General features: G+C 35.3%; 1 protein-coding gene across 4 annotated transcripts in view; it reads right to left on the reverse strand.

Moving 5' to 3' along the window:
• Nucleotides 1-23,896, reverse strand: part of TTC7B (tetratricopeptide repeat domain 7B) — a 119,602-nt gene that overhangs the window by 66,170 nt on the left and 29,536 nt on the right. For all 4 annotated transcript variants that reach the window (XM_062495463.1, XM_062495462.1, XM_062495465.1 and 1 more), the window contains 5 exons: nucleotides 15,478-15,556; nucleotides 13,290-13,462; nucleotides 9,999-10,062; nucleotides 5,239-5,376; nucleotides 174-257 (listed from right to left, as the gene is read on the reverse strand). In XM_062495463.1, the coding sequence (XP_062351447.1) occupies nucleotides 174-257; nucleotides 5,239-5,376; nucleotides 9,999-10,062; nucleotides 13,290-13,462; nucleotides 15,478-15,556 (538 nt within the window). The remainder of the gene's footprint in view (nucleotides 1-173; nucleotides 258-5,238; nucleotides 5,377-9,998; nucleotides 10,063-13,289; nucleotides 13,463-15,477; nucleotides 15,557-23,896) is intronic.

A 23,896-nucleotide genomic window follows, 5' to 3' on the forward strand; every position in this document is an offset into this window, starting at 1 on the left:
CTTTGTACAGCACTGGGAATAAATTCAGGACTACAGCATTCTTGGTTGATTCAAGGATTAGAATTATTTTCAAAACCACTACAGATGAAAATTATGATAATTATTATTATTATTATTATTATTGTTATCAAATGCCATCAATAAAAGAATTATATGAAAAAATTTAGACTTACTTTTCCTGCTGCCATCAAGGACAATGCAAACTGATACCAGAGATGGAACTCTTCAAACGCAAACTTCATGGCTCTTTCTAAACACTAAATATGGGGGTGAAATTGTTATTTGAGGTCATGTTCTTCAATTATTAAAAATATATACGGGTATTAAGATTTTTTAATAGACTCGTATCTAACATGCATGTAATAAAAAAATTAAATTATTCAAACACATGAAAATAGCTGCCAGATTATATATGGAAAATAATCTAACAGAAAACTGACTTCCCATTTACTATGTTTGTTTAAATGATACTGCTGGTACTGTATTAGGTGGTCTGAAAGAAGGAATGATGAACATAAGCTTACTGAAGATACCATCTGTAAAAAGTAGGAAATAAGTGAAAAGGAAAATTGTACACACTCTCTTCCTAAGTTGTATATACTTAATAAGCAGTGGTACCACAAGCACTTACAAATACTATTTAAAAGGAGGGGTAGTGTATAAAAATTCACATTGAAGTATTAATTCTACTTGTAACAATTTTAACTTCACACTCCATATTCTGCTGATGCTTAAAGTGAACTAACTGAATACCAAAGGAAAATTATTTATTAATACACTGTGATTAAATAATGAAATTAGCATTATATACTAATTTTGAATGTTTCATATCTGCTGTTGTCAATAAGAATTATTTCATTTTTCTATGTTAATTTTAACTAATCAGGCCAGTTCTATGTAGTAGAAAGGTGAAACACTTATCTGGAATAAAGTGATTTAGGAATTAAATTTCTAGTCTGCAGAGTCCAATTACATTAAGCAGCTTTCTGCTCTAACAGCTATAGTGTATATGTTAAGCTGCAAAAATATGAATTGTTTTTCCCATACAACCTCAGCCTTAACATTACAGAAAAAACAACCAGGTGTGCAGTGTGTTTCCACACTACAACAGAATCTGTGGCAAAGAACACTGAAGAGAAAACAAAACAGAAGTGCATTATCTGCTACAAGTAACTAATGTATGCTAGAATTTAACCTACTACACAATGTCCAGTATCAAGAGGTTTCCAATATAGGACCAATTTAGGTCCTATACCTAATTACCTAATAGAATTCTTATTATATTAATGTACAGAAATTATTTTCTTTGTGATATTACACGATTTTAGAAATACTTTCTAATATTGCTGTTAAAGGTTCATTGTCAGACTGCATGTGAAGTAAGTAAATTAAATGTCTGCTACAAAAAACAAGACAGAATTTATTTTCCCAATGGAGTTTTCATAAGTGGCAACAAAAAGACCACAGAAAGAAACAAGTAAATTATGTGTGATTGCTTCTGTTATTTTAGATACTTCATGGAGGTGCATACCTAAGGCTCACTGTACTGTAAAAAATGTAAAATTTCTTTTCTAGGCCTTGCTCAATTAAAAATTAATTACCAATTCTAACTGCAGAAAATTAGGTTTAAGAAATTGATACTTCAGGGCTTTATAATTTTGCTATTATAAGGGCACAGGACACAACAGTAGATTCCTAAAAAGCTTGAGTTTCAACATACTAATAATATATCTAGCATTCCTTTTGCTTAACTTCAAGCAAAAGCTATTTACTTGGCCCTGCTCAGTAAGAAAAGTGACAAGTTATGTGATTTTTCTTTTCTTTGTAAGATGACAGAACTGGCCTTTAGCACATGTGGGGGTAAGGGGTGAACGGATGATGTGTTTGTGACCTACACCACAACACAAACACCTCTCAGACTGGGTTCCTTTGAACAAAGTCAGTAAGGAATTTCAAAGACCTACTGGCTCTATCAAGAAATGCATAACAAGCAATAGTCACCAGGCAGGCTGGAAGCTAAGATAACGTTCAGGGTAACAGCAACTGACTCAACTGCACATTCAGCACAATCCCTCTCCTACGGAAAACCCCATTACTGATACTGCCTCGTAAATAATCACAAATCACTATATGAACATTACTGCATTTTGTTGTTTATCACTATGGTCTCCTCAAAAGTATATGCTTGAAGTTAGAGAGCTGAAAGATGAAATCATGAAAATGTAGGGAAATTTCTGGTCTGGAAGACATCTCTTCTAGTAGGACACTTACAAGCTCAATATCATGCATCCTGCAAAGCTTTAAAACTAACTTGATTACAACCACTGTACTTTTGTTTAGGAAAGAATTGACAGTATAAAGTTCCTTCATCCAATTGAAGCTATCCTAAGAAATTGAAAACCCATTATATACAAACTCAATAAAAACATGAGCCCTTGTCATTTAAGAACATGACTTGGAACTAGAACAGTTTAACAAGGATGAGACAGATTTTGATCATTTAATATTCTTATATAACAACCAACTACTTCTGTAAGTTGTCAGCTGCAGCTAAACCAGAAGGCAGCAATAAGATATTGGTGGATGAATACCATTTCCACAGTTAGAATAATTTCCCAATTTCTGATTTGATCTACAACAGCTCCACTAGAGCAATCAAAATTAGCTCAAAGAGAATGAAGTCCTAAAACATTAAATGCCTATTATATAACTGAACAGAATGTTTTAACATTTCTGAATATCTGTTTATTATAATACTTCAAATTATAAAAGTTACACACTATCAGCAGCAGGATTTGAGGGCAGATATCTTCTACTCACTAAACTGTAAAAGCTTCTTAAAGTCTATGTTTTCCACTGTGCTTTGGATGACAAGGATAAGAGGAAATGAGATGTTCTAATAATTTCCTGATAAGATCCTGCTGCAGCTGTGTATCTAAAATATCTGTATGATAAAATAAGTATTGTTTATTATAACAGGTCTTCATAAGATGATTTTTTTCATATTCAGAAAAGATACTTAATGTACATATGACAAATACATTTTAATTATTCTGTAATGAGTATTTTTCAAAGACAGTGGAATTATTTTCTTTTTTTCAAGAAGAACATTTCAAAAGAATATACATACAATTTTGCTGGAATATTACTACAAAGATGCTAGACTAAAAGATGCTATATTAAAAAAACCAAAACAAATAAGTAAACAACAAACACCCCCCACACCAAAAACAAAGCAAAACAAAACAAAACAAAAATTAGAAGAAAATACCTTAAAACAAGCCTCAGGCAGACTTCAGCTTTCAAAGCATAAGGCTATGACTAAAAACCCCCAACTAAGCAGCTTGTCAACACAAAAATCTCTCACTTTCCAGATATTTATCGTCCTGCTTTTGTCTGCAATGAAGATCACCACCTGCACAAACTCCTAAAAGGTTCTGAAATCAAAGATCTAAGTGAAGTTAAAACATCTTTCACTACTTAGAACATTCAATTGTGTTTATAACACAGAAGGAAAAGGAACCCTTCAGCTACAGTGTGACAAACAGGTGCTATGCTTTTCTCTAGGTGAGTGGACTATAAGTTTTTCTTTCTACCCTTCAGGGTAATGTCTTACACTTCAAAACACTTGGCTAAAAACATGGCTAAGAGATATCTCTAGCTTTTCTGATGAAGCCAAAAACCCTCCCTGTTAAGAAAGGTAAGAACTAAAAGCAAGAAGTTGCATCTATTGTGACATAAATACTATCTTAAGTGTCCCAAAGGAGACAGCAGAGAATTCCAGGAACCTGAAATGTTCCCATAAATATAGCAGTTCTTTAACATTCTGAAAAAGACAAAAAAATCCACAACAAAAAACCCCACAACAAAACCATCATGACACCAGACAAAATGTAAGAATCAGATTTGGAACCCAGGGCTGCTCTATCTCTTCCTAGCTGTTAGTCTACCATATAAAATTGAAAAGTTGCCAGTAACTTAGAGAAAAAAAGAAATCAAAGTTTTCAATGTTTTTTGGTCTCTTTTTTTTTTTTTAAATACTTGTTGATGACTTTTGTTTCAGTAGTACTAGACTGAAATACATAGATGGCCACCTCTTGCAGTTCTGGTGCAAACACTTTAAACTACAGGAAGGTGATAGTGTCTGTAGTGGCAAGTAAGTGGAAATATTCCTGATTAGATTGTGTTGTAGGGCTGGTCCTGTGTGAGCTTCCTACCCCTTTGTTCTCTGAAACACCTTCCATTGTACTGATTTAAACTAACTTGTATCCGAACTGGAAGCTGTGAAATACTTTCAAGAAAATACATACCCAAACTGAGGGTTTAACATCATGTGAGATGCAGATAAATGGGTGAACATCAGCATATACCAGAGAAGAACTAAGCTTTTTTTTCATCTTTTTCTTAATATAAATCCTCTATTATGGTGGAGAGAAACCATTTCTCAATTCCTGGATTTCAAATCAATTCCTAGATATGCCTTCATATTCTTTCTGGAGCCTAATAATTAATTGTGGTTGGCAACAGTACCCTGCTGCTGGACACTGAGCAGCAGAAAGATCTGCTCTGCCCAAAGAGTTGTGGCTGTTGCACAGGTAAAAGACTGTTAACAATACTTGGCAGTTTCCTGAAGAAGTTGCCACAATCTAACAAAACACAAACATGATACATAATGAAATATCAGACATTGAGGTAAGTAACATATTTCTCAAAGACCTGAATTTTTTATTAACTGTATACTTCCTTTTAATTAACTTCAAAACGATTACAAACTGTAAGGACTCAAATAAGGATCACCTCAAATAATAAGAAGTGCAAAAGAAAGCTTTCTTCTGAAATCCTTTTTCACTCATTACAAATATTTTGTCTAGGAAGTTATATCTATCGTTTCTATATCCAGAAGAGCTTTTATTTTTTGCCATTCCTTCTTGCTCTCTCCATTTAATGTGTACACTTTTAAGCAGATCCATGCATTCTCACCTAAAAACCACGTGAGTTTCTGTGGCTTTAAACATTTCCCACACCTTCCAAGCAGCTTTTCTCATTTGGACACCTCAAGTCATTTGTATAAAGTTAGACAGTAAACATTTTGGGGTGGAAACTACCTCCTGTATTTATAAATCAGACAGAAAAACAGTGTCCTATATTTGTTTCAGCCCTTTCTTACTAGCACAATTAACATGATTAACAGAACACAGCAACAATGACACAGATGAATATTCACTACTATCAACAAACCTCTGAAAGCATTTCATATTGGCCTCTTCTTCCCAAGGCTATTGTAAGTAAATCGTAGACTACAGATGCACTTTGCAAACTGATGATACGATCATTCTTGTGTTCTGGTATTCTGCTCAGTACAGCATCACGGTTAGCCTGAAACACACCACAAAGTAAGAAACCAAGTCAACCTTTATAATTCAAGCTATATTTTCACTCAAGTAACAACCATTCTACTCAACCTCACAATCAGTAGTTGCTATAAGGGATACAAAGAGATCTGATACAAATTTAGAAAATATATAGATAGAATAGATACAAACAAATTTAGAAAATATATAGATAGAAAGAATAGATACAAACAATTACCAATTTTGAACATTAGTGGCAAGATTGATGTTTCTACGTAGACCAATTTTTAATTACTTAATTCTAATTCCACAATCTAACTAATGTATTTAAAATTATTGAAGAGTTCTCAGAAAAAAAAAGGTATATTTTCAATACAATGGATGTGCATCTACTAAAATTTCTTTTTCTGTGTGCTATTAAAACATATTAAAAATCCTCTATTCCGGCTTTCATAAAGTAAGGCAATCTTTATTTTCTCTTCATAGCATTATGACACTATCATCTCACTTGTGAATGGTAACATGCCCAGGATAACCCACAATCAACTTCAGGAGTAACTACTGGGAAGTGAAAACTGATCCTGTTTCTGGGCACAGCTTTGGAATCAGACTGTGTTTGCAGTAAGTGTTTGTACTTTTAAACCTGTTTAGTTAAAGGCACATTGCAAACCTAATTCCTTAAGTAAAGTGCTCCTTTTGGGAAGGAAGAAAGCTGAGCTAGAAATGGATTTTAATTAATTGACCATGTTCACAGAGAAACCATGTTCAAGAGCAAAGAATAAAATTCAGGTCTCAGAGTAGTTAGCACCTCACGGAGCTACCCAGCACTTCTCCCCCTTAACCATCAAGCCTCTGAAAACACATTATCTTGCTATCCTATCTATTTCTAGTCTTCTTGGTGTTTAATATTCCCATTGGTACAAATGCTAGTATATCTGGTAGTCTGCAATCAGAAGTCAAAGATACTTCTCTCTCCTCATCTACCCATTTATTTTTAATTTCACAGGGCATGGCCCCCTTACTACATTTACTTAAAAACACTAGGCAGCTTATTTCCCCCTTTCAGATGCAAAAAATGACACATAACAAGGGATAATAATTTTTTCTCCACTTTAACAGAGTAACATTTTAAGCTCTGAACAAACCAAATACATCTTTAAAATCAGAATAATTAAATATTGAAAATTTTTCAAACATACACACGGAGTGTGAAATGCACAGACATCTCAGGAATTATTAACTGAATTATCCACACCTTGGTTTGAAACAACCCCACACATGCACACACGCCCCCAAACAGACATTTTTCTTTCTTTTGAACAAGAAGTCTTTGGCTTTTACTTTTTACACTGCATAAATATTTAGTCAACTTCAAGAACTTCTTTTTAACTCTACCTCTATCACTATTTGACTCAGCTCCTTGCAAGTTTTGAACAAGCTGTGAACCATCACTTCTTGTAAAACAGTGCTTAACCATGCAAAAGCACAAGGATGTCTCATAATTATTACAGATATCTTGTGTGTTTGAACAATCATTTTATTGATAATTATAAACAAGAAAGTATGCAGGAACTTAAGTGCTCAGTATTTCAGAACTGCCATGGTCTCAGACACTCTAAGGTGACAGTTAAACTGCAATGTGTCATCTGGCCACACTTACTCACTTTAAGCCTGTAACACACTTGAGCAGTGTAACTCAGTGCATCCTCAGCAGAAGGGATGATATGCTCAGCCATTTCTCCACTGGTTAAGAATCTCACACAAAGCTGAGCCTGGGGAATGGTGATCAGTGACACAAAGTCTAGCAGGAGGCCAGTAACTAGCGATGTGTCCCAGAGACTGATACTAGGCCTGATCCCATTCATGATCTGGATGCACCCCAAGCATGTTTGCTGAACTGATATGCTAAAGGGCTGTGCTGCCCTCCAGAGGGACCTCAACAGGCTGGAGGAATGAGCTGAAAGGAACCTCAGCAAAGCCTCCAGCAAAGCCCTTGCACCTGGGAGGGAACAAATCCAGGCACCATACATGCTGGGTTCAAAGGCAGCTTGACAGGAAAGCACCTGGGGGTCCTGGTGGACACCCAAGGTGAGCAGGAGCCAGCAAAGTGCCCCAGATGGAAAAAAAAAAGCTATTGACAGCCCAGGCTGCATCAGCAGGAGAGTTGCCAGCAGGTCGAGGGCAGTGATCCTTCCCCTCTGTTCAGCACTGGTGTGGCCACACCTGCAGTACTGGGTCCAGTTCTGGACTCCCCAGTACAAGAGACATGGGACTACTGCAGAGAGTCTAACAAATGCCCACCAGGATGTATTAGACACCGGAATATCTCTTTAATGAGGAAAGGCTGAGAGAGCTGACTCTTCAGCCTGGAAAAGACAATGCTCAGGAAGGGAACTTTATCTACATTAGAAATATCTGAAGGGAGGATACAAGGAAGAGGGAGCCAAGCTCTTTCCAGTGGTGTCCAGTGACAGGATTAGTGACAATGGGCATGAACTAAAACACTGAAGGGCCCCTTTAAAGATCAGGAACCTTTTTTTTTTTTTTTGCTGTGAGTTAATGAGCAGTGGGACAGGCTACCCAGGGAGGCTGTGGAATCTCTCTCCTTGGAAGTACTCAAAAGATGTCTGGACAGAGATGTAGCCTACTCCAGATGGCCCTGTGTGAGCAAGGGTGCCAGACAAACTGACCTCCAGAAGTCCCTTCCAAACACAATCATTCTGTGATTCTGTTACCACAACTCAGCTGACATGCAGCAACATATACATGCACTGTAACATGAAGATGTCAGATCATAGAACCACAGGATGGTTTAGGCTGGAAGGGACCTTTTAAAGATCATCCTGTCATGGGTGGGGGACACTTTCCACCAGACCAGATTGCTCAGAGTCCTGTCCAACTTGGCCTGGATTGGGTGTTTTCTTCTACTTCACAGAAAATGAAAGGGATCATAGTACTTTAAATAACACAATAGTATATCAAAACACCAACTGTTACTCAGTCTTCTCTCAGTGTTATTTCTTTCCCAAATACTGGTTTCAGAATCATAAATCATATACAACTTCACAACTACTACAGCTAGAAAGTTAACATGCACTGAAGCTGAAATAGCAGGTCTCAAACTCTAAGAAAGGTAAGTTTGTAATGATGAATATTTTTATGCTCAATCTTCCCCTTCCCCCCCTCCAAAACTAATTGGAACAATTGACTTAGCCAAAGTAAGTTAATCATGTCAAAGATTTTATACTCCCCCGAAACAAACTCTTTTGCCTGAAATAATCTGTGATAATTACTGTAAAAAAAATGAAAGCTTGCTAAAGGTATATGCTCTACAGTGACAGCATTTGACATAATTAGGCAGATCTAATTCACAAAGGAAAAGCTGTAAGTAACCTGAAATGACACTTAACAAGGCAGTACTTTTAATTTGGTTTTTTGCTTCTTAATGATGATACTCGGGAACGTGCAAAGACGGCAATCAGTAGTCAGAGCTTGCAGACCTGGGACTGCTTTCATTTCACACCAAGACCACAGTTCACATCAGAATTCTGTACATCCTTACTGCTGCTCAGGCACATTACAGAGACACAGGCAGCACCACTCAGTGGTAATTATATACTGCAGCAAAACCACCACATGATATGTGGAAATGTTTGCTCAGTCGATTTTTCTGTATTGTGAGAATCAGAATCTAAACAGAATTTCTAGATTTTGTCATGAATATTGCAAGGCAGATCACTAGGAATGAGTTAGTACAATATAAATATGAGTTATGACAATATAAATATCTGCCACTTTAAAACAGTTAAACTAAGGCAATGTTCACTAAAATGTTCTGATGCTATTTAACTGTTGTAAAACAGAAATTAAGCCAAAACATGCAAGCATTTGAATCACCTAGAACTTAAAAGACTACATCTCATTGGTGTGCAGTGAGACAAACAGCATGATGCCTGAGACTGTAGAAATTCCATCCCTCCAGTTAAAAAAAAACTGGGAAAGTTTGAGCATTTCATTTTATCTGAGAACATAAAACTGGCATGGTATGAGAATGTCATTACGTGGCAGTTGACTGATGACAAAAAGAAAATATGGAAGGTTGATAAAGGACACAAGTAGACCATTGAAAGGAATAATTTACTGAGGAAATAGAGACTTAAAAAACCCCACTCCAATAGCAAAGACAGGATGTCAGTATCATCAAAAGTGACTGAAGTTTAATGCACAATGGAAAGTACTTTTTGGCAATGTTTATTATGCTCTTCTAGTAGTTCTTGATTTGCTTCTTACAATAAAAAAATCTTAGATCTTGTGTCTGCCTGAATAGCAACCAACTGGTGGTTCATATTGGTAAATGATGCCAAATGAAAGACCTGGCTTTTTCACCTGCCTGTGGCTGGAAGAAGGCTAGGTACAGCCACTCCAAAGGAGAAAAACTCTATAACACTTGCAGACTTCATCTTGCTGGCTCAGAGGTACAAAAATTTGAGTTTCAGAAATAATTGCCTGCTTTCCTAACAGAAAATTAAGGACAAGGCAAAGGTACAGGGGGAAAAGGTCCTATATTAATTTAAATGAAAAAAAAAAACAAAAAAAACCAAGGAAATCACACATACAGCAAATGCACACTCACTCTATTTTACCTACCATAGATTCACTAATAAGCAGCAACAGTAAGGCTTCTTCTGTATTTTCTTGAGGACAGAAGATGCTGTTCAAAATGAGAATTTAATTATTTAAGCAGAATACATTGCTTTTATGAGTAGTTCACACACATATATTTTAAAAGCACTGTAAAAACTGGAAAATGTCCAAAAAGTAAAACAGAAAGGAACTTGCATAGAAAAATCAATTGGTTAAAATATGATTCTTTGCAATACCCTATATTTACATTTCAGAAAAGTCAGCTGAACACAATAAAAGAACAAAACTACCACAGTGTTGAACTCATTCAAATATCCCAAAATTTAACAAAATTTGACAACTGTAAACACTATACCCAGAGTTTAACTAGCCTCTTTTGCTGTCTGAGCTGAACCTACATCAGTGATTCAAGCGCTGGCAAGAGGAAACTCTCACACAAGAACAGGAGAACTTTTGTATTTTAGGCAATATGTGGAGAAATACTTCTACCAGTCTTTCATGAGATATGCTTGAGAATTTTTTCATGATGCATTCAATAACTATGAATATTTTTAAATAGATCCATGACAATCTCCACCCATTTGCCATAATCACTCTTAGCTCCAAATAGCAGAATTATTTGCTTGTAATGAACCACACTTCCTTCTAACTTAATGCTGATGGGTTGCATAGGACTAGTTTCCAGACCTTACTGCTTTCTCTGAATACTGGATGCTTTCTAAACACTTCTGTGCTGGTGGACAGACAACAGTAATCTGCTTTGGGTACTGGCAGGAATTCATTCATCCATTCTCATACACACAAAATGATCCCCCAAATCAGTGACTATGTTTTAGCTCTTCAGATTTCTTCCTCTAAACTAATTCTGAATTAGCACAAGTACTATTTCCTGTTAATTCAGTCCATTATTTCCACAATTAGTTATTTAAATGTAGAAAATAATCTGTTGTTCATAATCAATTCCTATGTTCACAAGGGTTTTTAAACTACAATACATTACAGACAGGAAACAAAACTTGTCTGACATTAAAACATCTTTTCAGGTTGTTTTAAAGCACTAGAAATATAAGCAGCAATTAAATGCCTGAATGAAAATAGAAACTAAAAGACATCTGAATTCCTGGCAGTTTGAAAGCAACATTGTGAACATATTGTGGTAATATACAACAGCTAAGACCCCAGGGCAGCTGTTCTGTTGTTGTATTCTTATTTTTTAATCAATGCAACTGCTCACCAGATTTTTAAGAGTATTCTAAATCTTAGAATACATTTTTATTATTACATAACAAAGAAATTTCAAAACACAGTTAGTCATGAATAAGAACCACCCACGATAAGGAATGAAGAGTGATGAGGAAGCATCCAAGTGCTCCTTATTTAACAATCCACTCCTTTATGCAGAATTTAACAACCTGGCAGAAGACTTAACCTGACCAACTGACAATGGCACCCAGAAAGCAGAATAATGACTGGAAAGAGCTGCTGGAGAAATTACTCTCTCAGAGAAAGAAAGGATGCTACCCCCAAGAGAAATACTAAAAAGTCACTTATCAAAACAAAAACAAACATTATTTTCTCTTGCAATTTCAAACATATTTTTGTAGATATATTGATGTCTGTCTCAAACAAGATCTCTGTGCAGAGATTAGTGAAAAATTTCTTTGACCTGTCTAAGCAAAAAGCTCAGTTAAGTTGACTGAACTCAGATATTTTCTGTTTCTCCTGATAGATGCCAGCACATGAATAAAGTAATTTCAGTGTAACAGGGCAAAAGAGGCAACTGAAAGCATGAAATGCCTTTCAACTAAAGGCAAACCATGAAAGTTATGCTGAGTTGAAGAACTGGTTAAAGAAAACTGAAGAGGTAATGACAGAGACATCTAAAAAATCATAAATGCTATTAGCCAAATTACACCCATAATCCTCATAAGAACACAATGCAGTTATCTAATGTCAGGCAACATACTTAAAAAAAACCAGTGCATTCCAGACCCAGAGTTAGTGGTCAGAAGAATACTTAGGAAGAAATTTCATTGATATCATTGTCTTTGATGCTTGCTTTCAGTCACTGCTGGAGATGAGATATTTGGCTGGACATATTTTATGTGGTATAGTATTAACCAGTCTGACATGATGAAAGGACTTAACTGTATGCTCTGATGAAATTGTGGAAGTCCTCACCTGTACGTGCCAAGAAAAGAGAACTAAACAACAAAGCCCCACTTGTGCAGGAAGCATGTTGCTATGAAGGATGAGTTGAGAATGAAGAACATAAGTTTGAAAGACTGAGCCTGAGCAATCTGCTGCAACTCTTCTGGATGCAGGAAGAAGAATTGCTAGAAGATAAAGTAGCCATTCTACATAATAATAGTAAAGGCACCATAATTATGTGGGCTTGCTGCTGTGTAAAAGATTCATTAATGAAACTGCAACAAATACAGCTAAATAACTCAAATGGTGTCATATCACAGGCATTTATGTTACACTATAAAGATACTGTGAACACTAAAAGCAAAACATTCCTCTATTATGTAAGTAGGGCTACTTCTATAATCAAGATACTCACTTGTAAGAAAAATTTCAAATCCAAGGAAACAGCTATCTGTATTTAATACTAACCCTAATGGTAATTAGTTTGGGAAAAAAAAATATTTTTAAGAAGCAAGAAACATATCATAGCTACTCTAGAATTCACCATGAGATATACCACACAAAACCAAACCAAAATGTATCACTTACCTGATTGAATGAAAGATTAAAACTGTACAAAAAGGTGACATCATAAAGAAATGCCAAAACTTATCTAAGATGCTTAGCTAAAAGCTGCCTTGGGAAATAAACTACCTTTGAAACTACTAGATAAATTTCTAGATATGTTTTCTTTTTTCATAATGCTTCCTGGACCAACTTGAATCTCCACATTGTTGAAACTTTCCTTTCTAAGGTAAAGCAGAATAGATGCCTAGAAGCAACACACAACTTTTAAAATGTGTGATATCTGATTTCCTACCCAGTTCATGTTTTCTTTTGTATCCCACATATAATACGAGATACTGAGCCCATTGCATACACCAGGATAGAAAAAAAAAATATTTCTACAATTGAGAACAAAAAGTCTAATGTATACAGTGCAAACATTAGTTTGAAGAGGCATGTTTTCTCCTCAGGGAATTTATCTATTTATCTACATACTGCCAAGTTCTTTATACATTTTCAAAAATGTAGACTAAATTACCCAGCGCACTGAGTAACAACTGCAATTATAGAAATAAAGAGGTATAAACTCAGCCATACTTTTCTCCAGTGTATACCCGTGGTCTTCTACTGAGTACATAATTCTTAGTATTTGAACCTTTTCGAAGTGGATCATCAAGGGGTGATTGGTGAGGAGGATCTTCCAGTGGATTCCAGTAACTCTGTTCACACATACCTCGTAACAAAATTTCTGCAAGTTGTCTTGCTATTGTCTGTAAAAGCAAAAGATAAATATTTTCCCTAGAAATGCTGGATACAAACTCTTGCAAAATGCTCAGATTTTTTTCTAATGAAGACTACTTATATAGAATGTATCTTTTTCTTCTACAACATCCAAAAAACCAGGCATGATGCTGTTTAAACAGTAAAAGTACAGTTCTCTCAACACAAAGAAAAATAACAGCAATAGCAAATAATTTTTCAATTTTATCAGTTAAATCCAGATACTTCTGATGTATAAACAACCAGCTGCTGCTCCTAAGACAATCAATAACCTAAGATGCTCAATAACCTCTACTGCCTCTCCAGACCCAGAGCAGCTATTTACATGGGAGAGACCACAGTGGTGCAGTTGTCCAAACTGTAGCCCGCAAAGAGAACCATGGTGAAAAACAGGATGATATTCCCTGAAGGAACTGCAGCACAATGGAGGGACCCCATGCTGTCACAAGGGAAAAGTGTGAGGAATAAGGAACAGCAGAGAGGAATTCACCACAATCCTCCACCCCTCATGCACCACTCAGGGAATGGGAGGGTAGGGGGGAAGAGGTAGAAGGGACAGAAGTCAAAGACTGAAGTTAAACCTGAGAAAATGGGGTGGAAGGTGTTTCAGTTTGTCTTTGTTCCTCACCATCCCATTCTTTTAAATTACAATAAATTAATTTCCTCCAAGAAGAGCCTGTTTTGCCTGTGACAGTAAGTGGTGAGCAAACTCCCTGCCTTTATCTCAGACCTGTCTCAGACCTTCTCTAGCTTATTTCCTCCCCATGTTTTAGGGTAGCTGGGTGAGCATCTGGAAACCAGGCAAGGTCAACCCACTACAGACAGTTATGGTCTGTGGGGTGAATGGAGCATCTAACAACTCTTACTTGGAGGTGCTGGTGTTAGCTACTGTTAAAGCACAGCAAGAGTGAAACAAGGCTGAAAATCAGCACAAAAAGGTTTATTTTGACCAACTATTATTGTCACCATATATTTAACTCTAGAAATACTTACATAAATACTATTTAATTAAATAATACTGATTTAAAGCTTTTAAGTCATCCTATAATCCATAGCTATTAGGTTCATCTCCTCATTAATGTTTCATACACATGCATAGACCCTGTGTGACTACGTATCATGAAGATGAAAACAAAATGACTTTCTACCAGGGCAGTAGAAAAGAAGGTAGGATCTAAGTTTGCATCAGAATTTGCAGGATTTCCCAGTAACGTTTCCCAAAAACAGATGTGTAATGTTTAAATCACAGACAGCACCACATCATCTGTATCTTCCATCTTAACTCCTATAGCATAAGAAGCCCTTCATCTTTTCTATTGAAATATTGACATCTGCAATATTATCCCTCTCCATTGAAAGCCTATTATTAAATAATTGTAACATATATACTATGAAAATATGAATTAAGAAATCACTTATCTTCCTTACTACCAGTTTGGAAGTTTTAAAGGCTGAATATCAGGAAACAAATCTAGGATATTTTTGAAAATAATTACATGACAGTAAAAGATATAAGCCTCTACCTTTTATTATATAAAAGATTCAAGCTTCTGACAACATAAATAACAAATCTTCATGATTTTGCTTTTATGGTTTTCCTTTAAGAGGCTTTATGACTTCATCGCCTTCACCTTAATAGAAACCACACAAAAACAATGCACTCTGTTTTCACCCCCATTACCTCAGAAAAACATGAAACTACATTGACTCATAAATAAGCCAATTATAATTAAGGTTCAAAGTATGGTCAATCAGAGAACAGTCAGATTCTAATTATAACCACAAACAAGAAAAAGGAATGGGGGGAGACCGGGCACCAAACACTCCTTACTTTAATCATTCACTTAAGTCAGGAAATGTAACACTTACGAAGTCTAGGATAACAGGTCCTTATCAATATGCTACATATCCACCTATTTGTCTCTAACTCATCCACTATATTTATGCTTTCCCTGCCTACTGAAATTCAGATGCTACAATAGGAAAGTGATTTAATGTAACTTACCATGCGCAGGTTTTGTGTAGTTCTTGTTTCAACAGCTCTTAGTAACTCTCTAAATCTACCAACTCCTCTTGTCAAGTTCCTGTATATAAACATAGAATTTGACAGTATTCCAAATTGGGTGAAGTAACACCTTTAAATATTACTCAATAAAGTTGTTAAAAAACATGTTACTTTTTTTTTTCTTTTCATAGCCTCATTGCCTTTTTGTGAGACAGATAGATAGAAATAGGGATATATATTCATCTGGGAACCTCACCACTGATTACTATAACAACATTCCCTGACAGTTTATTGAAAAAAGAAACATTTTCATGATCAGTAGATAGTTCAAGGGAAAGCAAGGAAAATCAGTGGAATCAGTGTTCTGTTCTTGACTCTGACTGGCTTTCCATGTGGCTTCTGCAACCCAACATTCTCCATCTACACTTCTTCCACATCTGCTGCCTAAACAGCTTTTGCAGAGATTCAAGGTGAACTGGTGAAGGACTGCATTAGCTTTTTGAACAACTCAATTCTGCAACATGAACACAACTGATAGGACAATCATTTCACTATTTCAAGTTGAGCTACAAAACAAAATTATTTGATCAAAAGTGTATTTTGTGTCAAATCATTGCTGTTACATCATATGTTGTCTTAAGGTGTGATGCTATGTGCAAGCTGCATTGCATTTACCTAAGACAGAGCCAAAAGAGACAAGAAATATTACATATTGTGTAAGCTTTCTGTAAGGAAAAGCACTATTGCACTGCACTATAAACCAGATGTTAATACTGCCTTCCTTAGTCTTCTGTCTTTATTTAAAAATATGTTAAAATACTGACTTTTGAACCACAACTCTGTACAAATTCAAAAAAAGCCAGAATTTTTATACAGATATTTTCTTTCAATTCAGCTGCAGAATATCTGAAACTAGTGTTTGATGCACGAGATCTTGCTATAGGACTGTCAAACTCCTATCACTTTACCTAGAGATCTACTCATTTATTTTACTCTTCAGATTACATGACAGCACTCTTCTCTGTTTCACATAATGAAGTATTATCAGGATATTTCAGAAACTTTAGTTTTCACACATCTTTCACTAGCACAGACATCATCTTTCATCAGCACAAGTTCACCTTATAAAAATACTTTTATATAAAAGCTCATTTTAAAAGGAGTAGCATTTCCAAGTAACAAAACCAATATGAATGGCTGAGAGTTATGCCAAAGAATGCCATCAGTTGGCTGAAAAGAAATAATCACCAGTCAGGCAAAACATAAAAATTGTTTGTAAAAAGCCCATGTGCTGCAGCAGAGCTTGACCCTAAAGTGACCAACTAGTGCATACCAAAGAAAACTAATCTCGTGCAAAAATCTGCATGGAAACAACTGTATGAAAAATCACATTAATTTATACATTTCAAACGGGCAGCCTCAATAGCTGATGGCTATTGCACCAAGTTCATACACTAAAGAAGGACAGAAAGTCATTACGCCAGATTTCAAGAAAACCTCTAAACTCATTTGAAATTGGATATATTCAGGACCTTTGGAAAGCCAAAGTACATATCATTTTCAATACCACATTCCAAATATTTTAGAGAAGCAAAACCAGTCCACTGGAATCCCAGCTTTAAGTGCTCTGGTCTAAGTGGGTATTTTTTATGAATGGAGTTCTCTCTTGAAGACTGTACTGCAAAGTCAAAAATGCGTCCTTATAACAAGATTAAAAAAAAAAAAAAACCAACAACAAAAAAACCCAACCAAGCAAAGCACACTTGCCAAAAACCTGAAATGCTCCCTGCAAAATTGTTGAAAAAGAGTTATGAGCAAGAACTTGTCAGCTTGAAACTTTATTTTCCCAGTGCAGATGAAATGCATACTTTGTAGTAGAACTTCAAATCACAATAGCATCATTAAATTTTAGGAATTTGCTTTTTTTCCATATGAAGTTTGTCTTTTGATGTGTTACAACAATAACAAAACACTTTATGAAAATGCACACAACTTTCACAAATCCTTGAACACTTCATCGCAGGTTGCTTTTAGTTATCTGTTACACTTTTTTAAGCATCTGCAAGGGACTGAAACTTGTGACTGAAGTTCTACTGTATCATGGAAAAAGCAGTAAGATTGTACAAGAAAAAAAGCAATTAAAATATAGAATTAGCTTTTGCTTCAAAAAGCATTTAACAGTGATACACTGCACACATCAACATAAACACAAAACAGATTTGTCAAGCATTTTCTACATGAAATTTACTAAAAACAGACCTCAAAACTACAATCTAAATCACCCTAAAATTCAGTTAAATGCTTTTAGAGACAAGAAATGAAGCAAAATATACCATGAATAATATGGTAGATCTCCACACCACACTGCTTTTAGCAAAGTACATTTCCTGTATTTGTTAACAGTTTGTAACATTGAGAAGAGTGGAGGCTATTCTGGTGCATGGCTTTCCCTCCTAGCCTGCTTTTAAAACATACAGCTTTTACCTGCTTTAACTACGGTGTGCTTTCATGCCAGCAGTTCTCACTGTGCTGATTGAATGCCAGAGCAAAAGGGCACATTAACTTAGACAGCAATGTCCCACAGTGTCTGTAAAACTTTGAGATCCCTTCCCCTCAGGACAAGGAATTTTAAGGTACATTAACACTCATTTGGAACTGACATGTTTTCAGTGATTTCAGACAAGACAAAGACAGCCCACAGATGGACACTGATAGTTGCATACATGTTTGTATGACTGCCTCCTGTCAGAACATGCTTGTATCAACTCCTTTGAATTGTATATTCCTCATTTTTAAACACACAAAAAAGTAGAAAAGAATAAAAAAAACTGCTCAACAAGAATCAGTATATGTTTGAATGGTATTAGGATGAAAACCCCCAAACACTACTCCTTATAACAAAATTAGTGACATCTAATCATTATATACTCAGACTAAAAAATGAATGTTTTAAAATTAACCTTAGAAAAGTTGATAAGATGAATTTACTCTGTACTTACAGCATGTTTTGGTAATATCTTCTCCATTAGTGACAAAGGCTTCATATGTCAGGTATTTCCTTTATGTTTCTTAATCAAAATCCCCAAATATTTAGTCTACTACTGCCTTTTAGTGATTAAAATTTAATTAGAATAATTTTTTGTGTACTGAGCTTTACCAAACTTCACCTCCTCTGCAATTTGGTGGCTAAATTTCTAATACTTCTCCCATTTAAGAGAGAAAAGCACATCCAGAACCATGCTGGTGAATAGGCTGAGCTACTTACACTACCCTATTACTTCATGCTGAGACTAACTGTATCAATTTTAAAAAGATTCATCTTTTAAAAGTAGAGAAATCAATAACAATGAAATCTACAGGGCTTGACCAAAGTGATGAAACAGAAATTGTTTTTGGAACTGAGCTACTTCCACCTTCTCTTGTGCTTTCTCTCTCTTTCTGTCTATATTTATAAACAGAAAAAGAAATGCAATGTTTGTAAACTCATAAGTACACTGCAAGTTTTAAAGTTTGGTTTTTTTCCTCTCAAAAATTCAAATATTATGGGAAAGAAAGGAATTATTTTAAAGGTAAGGAGTAAGGAACAGTGATATTTCAGTAACTTCAGTATAACTGACATGTTTACAGAAAAATATAGCTATTAAAATCCATACAATCTAGCTAATTTCTTTCAGCCAAATAAGAGTCATTTACACAGTATTAAGGCCAGAAACAATTTCACATTAAAACATGTTACTACATAAGCAAAAAGCAAGAATCCAGAAATGTGACAAATCAAGAGATTAATTCTTCAGCAGTAACAGAACATCCTAATACCAAGGTATGCCATTTACCATACTGCTTTATATCTTTAAATACCCCTACCAAGATTAAATTATCAAAAAAAGAGAAAGGAATTAAATTCTATGGCTTGCTTCCATAACTTTATTAAAGGTCTGACCAAATGGACAAGACTAGATACTATGCACAATGGATGGTGCTTTGGGTGGTTCTGACTAATGTCTGCATCTGTTTTCCATCAGGTTTAAGAGGATGGAGAAGTATAACTTAATCCACAATTAGAGAAAACATCCTGGTAAATGTTTGGATATCTATCTACAAGAGGCAACATAGCTGCAACTTCAGACAGATCTGTTTTCCTTCTCTTGCTTTCATACTCACACTTTCAGTACACCCACAATACTATATAATTTTCACAAAACATTAATTAACATGGGCACTATTTTCTGACTCAAATGTAGAAAATCCCTAATTTGCTGCCAGATTCTAAACTCTTCTTTTTCTTTCTTTTTTTTTTAAGTCTACTTTAAAAAGTTATCATGGAATACTTCTCATTTTATCAATTATTACCTCATGCAGAAAGAAAAATCCCAGATATCTCAAATTTGCTACAGAAGATCATGTGTCCTTGATGCTTGAATGTTCTTAATAGTTGTTTGAGCTTATAAATAAAACATCTTCAGTGTGCCATTAGAGCTACACAAGCCTAAGTATTTGCAAGAGCCCAATCAAGCAGCAATTCTAGCATTCATGCATTTAAAATGAAAACACTGGCTGCCTAGACTGCTGTTCCACTGGTAGTTAGTCCAGCTAATGGTTCATGAGCTGAAGAGGAAGATCTCATCCTTCCCCATTCTCATCTCTTAGTGTTTGTTCCCTTTTCCCACCATTCTTCCTTCTTGGTATCTTCCTACTCTCAACTGCATGGTCCTCTGTTTTCTGACAGCCACACCAGCCATTATCACACCTTCCAGTGAATCAGTTCTTCACACCAGAATGACAGAAAGCTATGATTTCTTTGACAACAAAACAGCTCCACAGAAGAACCAAAAAAAGCACCTGAACCAGCAAAAGGCAAACAAAGAAAATGCACACTAGGAGGGTAAGGAGGAGGGTAGGTCTGGGGAAAGCAACAATAGTAACTCCTCTGTACAGTGGAAAAACAAGACCATTAAGTAGAGCAGTAAAACGAGCATTTTGAGGGGACATGGGGAAGTGCATGAAATATTAATTCCCCTATTTGAGGATCCAAGACCATTTTGGTTGCCAGGCATCATAATTCAACACAAAACCAAAACCTTCAATCTGATGCTTGCAAATGCAATCAACAGTCACTGTCAGCAAGACATGTGGTACATGGGCTAAAAAACGCTAAGTATCTTCTAGGAAAAAGTGAGCTGGAGTCAGAATTCCAACTATACTTTATGATGAGTATCAGTCTTGAATATCAGCTCAGATACTAACATTACTCTTTCACTGTTCTTTGTATAACTAGTTATTACAAAAGTTGATAAAATTTTGAATAAAAGTGATTCCTTCATGTTTATATCCACCTTAGTCTTCCATTTAGCACTGGCAGGTTTCCTACCTGTAACTTCACAATGAAATCTTATTTTAAACTCTTGAAATTAAGACATAATTCTGAGTAATACACATACAGTAAGGTTTGAAAGAGAAAACATTTATTATGGATTATTTTATCTTGAATATCTGAGGGAATAATAATTTCCTCTTATGTTCAAATAAAGTTTTTCAATGAAAACTAACAGGTAAGAAGAGTATTGGGAACAAGGATGAGGAAAGCACCTGATATGACAGACTATAAAGTATCCTTTGAAAACTTATTTTTGCTAGAAATCACAGAGAAATTATTGTTCCTATCTTGAATACATTCTTTCCTTAGCTTCCTAACCAAACATGAAAGCAGGTATATAGAGAACAAATCTGTGTTGAAAACTGCAAGAGAAGTTATTTTGTTTGCTTTCCAATATACAGCAGTGATATTTTACATATAAGGAATGTGATACTTTGTAGGATTTCAATGTTTTCATCTTACTTTCTATTCTTTACTTAAACACCAACTTGTTTTGAGACTGATGTAGGATGTGCAACAGGATCTCAAGAGATGCAGTGATGGGTATCTAGCACTACATTCTAATACAGTAGAGAGCCAAACTTCAAGGATCTTCATGTGCATTTATGTTAAGCATTTACATAAATCCTTCTCTCATGGATTTCATCACTGTATGATGAAAATCCTTAGCTGTGACCACTCTATGGATATACATGTGGAACAGAAGCACCTACAGACTGCCTCCCATCCACTGCTCCTCTCTCACCAGAAAGAGAGCAATATTCTTATGCTATTTCTGTTATATGCTATAGTGAAAAGAGAAAAACAGTCTAAAGAAATTCTACATAGATAAGTCCCATAATCTAAGGAGAGGTTTTGTTGTGCTTGCCAAACATTTTAAGTCAATATAAACCAATTATCTCAATTATATAAAAAATGAGAAAAATTGGTTTGTTTGTTTGTTTGTTTGTTTTTTCAGGGCTAATTTTCTATGGAGAAGAAGCCACTCTACAAGAAACAACTTGCTGGAGGAGACTAGGAATGTCTCACTTCACTGTGACTGTGCCAGCACAGATAATGGCCCCATGAGGAGCACAGATCATCTCTGGGATCCTCAGGTTTTGACTGAGCATGGGAACCATGATGGAGACTAGACCAAACTGCAATCTGGATCCAGAGCAATATCCTTAGAAGGGGTGTAAAATAAAGGAGAAGCCAAAAAATAGCTCTGAAAGCTAGGTTAAGTCTGATTTTCACATGATGGTCTCCTGATTTTAGACTTCAACCAGAATGCCATTTTGCTTCAAGAGCATGCATTTCCAGTTTATTTGTGAACATTACTACCTCAAAAATAAAAACCATAAATCAGACAAAATTAACTTGTAAATCTCACAACACAACAAATGCTAGGATAGAAGAAACACTGGGTACCTAAACAGTTCTTCTTTCTCAGGGGCATTCTTTCAAAATAGCCATGTTAAATACCAATGTCAAAGTTCCTGTGCTCATAGCTTTTCTTGGAAAAACATCAAGACTTTGAACTCCTTCAATATGAAATTACAAAGCAACTACTATACAAGTTATGTAATCAGCCTGAAGGCACGTAAAGTTACATATTTCAGAACATTTTAAAAGAAACCCACAAACCCTACTTTAAGTTTTAGAACAACTTCCTTAACTTCTTTGTTATACATTTCCAAGCTGAAATGTTCTTCATCTCCCAAGTGAAAAATGGTTATGTAGCTTGTTTCTTTAATAAAATTCTGTACACTTCAGAAGAAACCATTAATTTCAGTTTTGTGTCTTATTAGCACTAAAGTAACACTTTTCTGGTTCAGACTATTTCCACTTCAACTTTTTTTTTTTTTTAGCTAATTGCATTTCCATGTATTTTCAAAATACCACCACTTAGCAGAAAGGCAAAGTTAAGTTTCAAGTACTTCCTAGTTTTTTATACAAGATAATGCATACCTGAAAGATAATAACTTAATCCTCTACAAAATCTTGGTTACTCGACTTAAAAGAAAATCTCTGTACAGTTAACAAATGAAAGGGAAATTTGAAGCAGATCAACCAACTTTATGGCTAAGCAGCAATACTCCCTGTGTTACTGTTGAAATTATGGTCTTTCAGCTCATATAAAAGTTAACTTACTCTCTTTCATGGTATGAACCTGACACATACATACAAAAATGATTTGAGATTACATTCAAACTTGAAGTATGTTGCAAAGCTTACTGGAAAAATCTCAAAGCTACTTTCTATAAACTTAACATCAGGATGAATGACACATTTAAAAATGAAACAAAACATCCCTAAAATAGATTTATTAAAAAACAGGCTATAATCTATCTCTATTAGAAAAAGTATATGTTTGAAGTTCTCTTCAGTTCTGGCAAACCCAAGTTTAAAAATGAAAAAAAATTAAAAAGCAATCTCTAAAAGCAGCCACATAAGAAGCAGCCTGGAATAATGACCATATTAGGAAATACTGAAGGAACTCTGACTCTGAATTAAGGAAGGGATTTAAAGGATGCAACAGCAGCAATATGTAAAATAATAATTGTCACAGAGCTATTTTTCCTAAAACCTTGCTTCATATCATACCACGAAAAATTACCAGTGGCCAACAGAACTAGAAGAAGAAATTCAAGTCTATATATAATGTGCAATTAGCTTATAAACTGCAAGTGATCACTGTACTAAAGACTGAAAAAAAACCCAAAAACAACACAAAACAAAAAGTTTGTATAGGAGTTAACATCACCAACAACTTCACTGTGAAGAATTAAAATGCACATGGAATAAAATCACCTTTCAAAGTTCACACCTGACCAGTTGATATGGTCTGGGAAAAACACTCCTGTCTGGATATTCCTTAACAATCCACTGCATGACATTTTTTATGCAGTTGCTTTTTGTTTTCTTCATTAATTGAAATCTGCTATGTCTACTGCTGGTTGCTTTTAAACAAAACATGTCAGATTAAATGCACCATTTCCATCCCTGGCTTTCAAATAAAATTCTTCAAAATGTGGACTTCTTTGCTTATTCTTAACCATGACA

Source organism: Cinclus cinclus, chromosome 6 (genome assembly GCF_963662255.1).
Source record: "Cinclus cinclus chromosome 6, bCinCin1.1, whole genome shotgun sequence".
Lineage (NCBI taxonomy): Eukaryota > Metazoa > Chordata > Aves > Passeriformes > Cinclidae > Cinclus > Cinclus cinclus.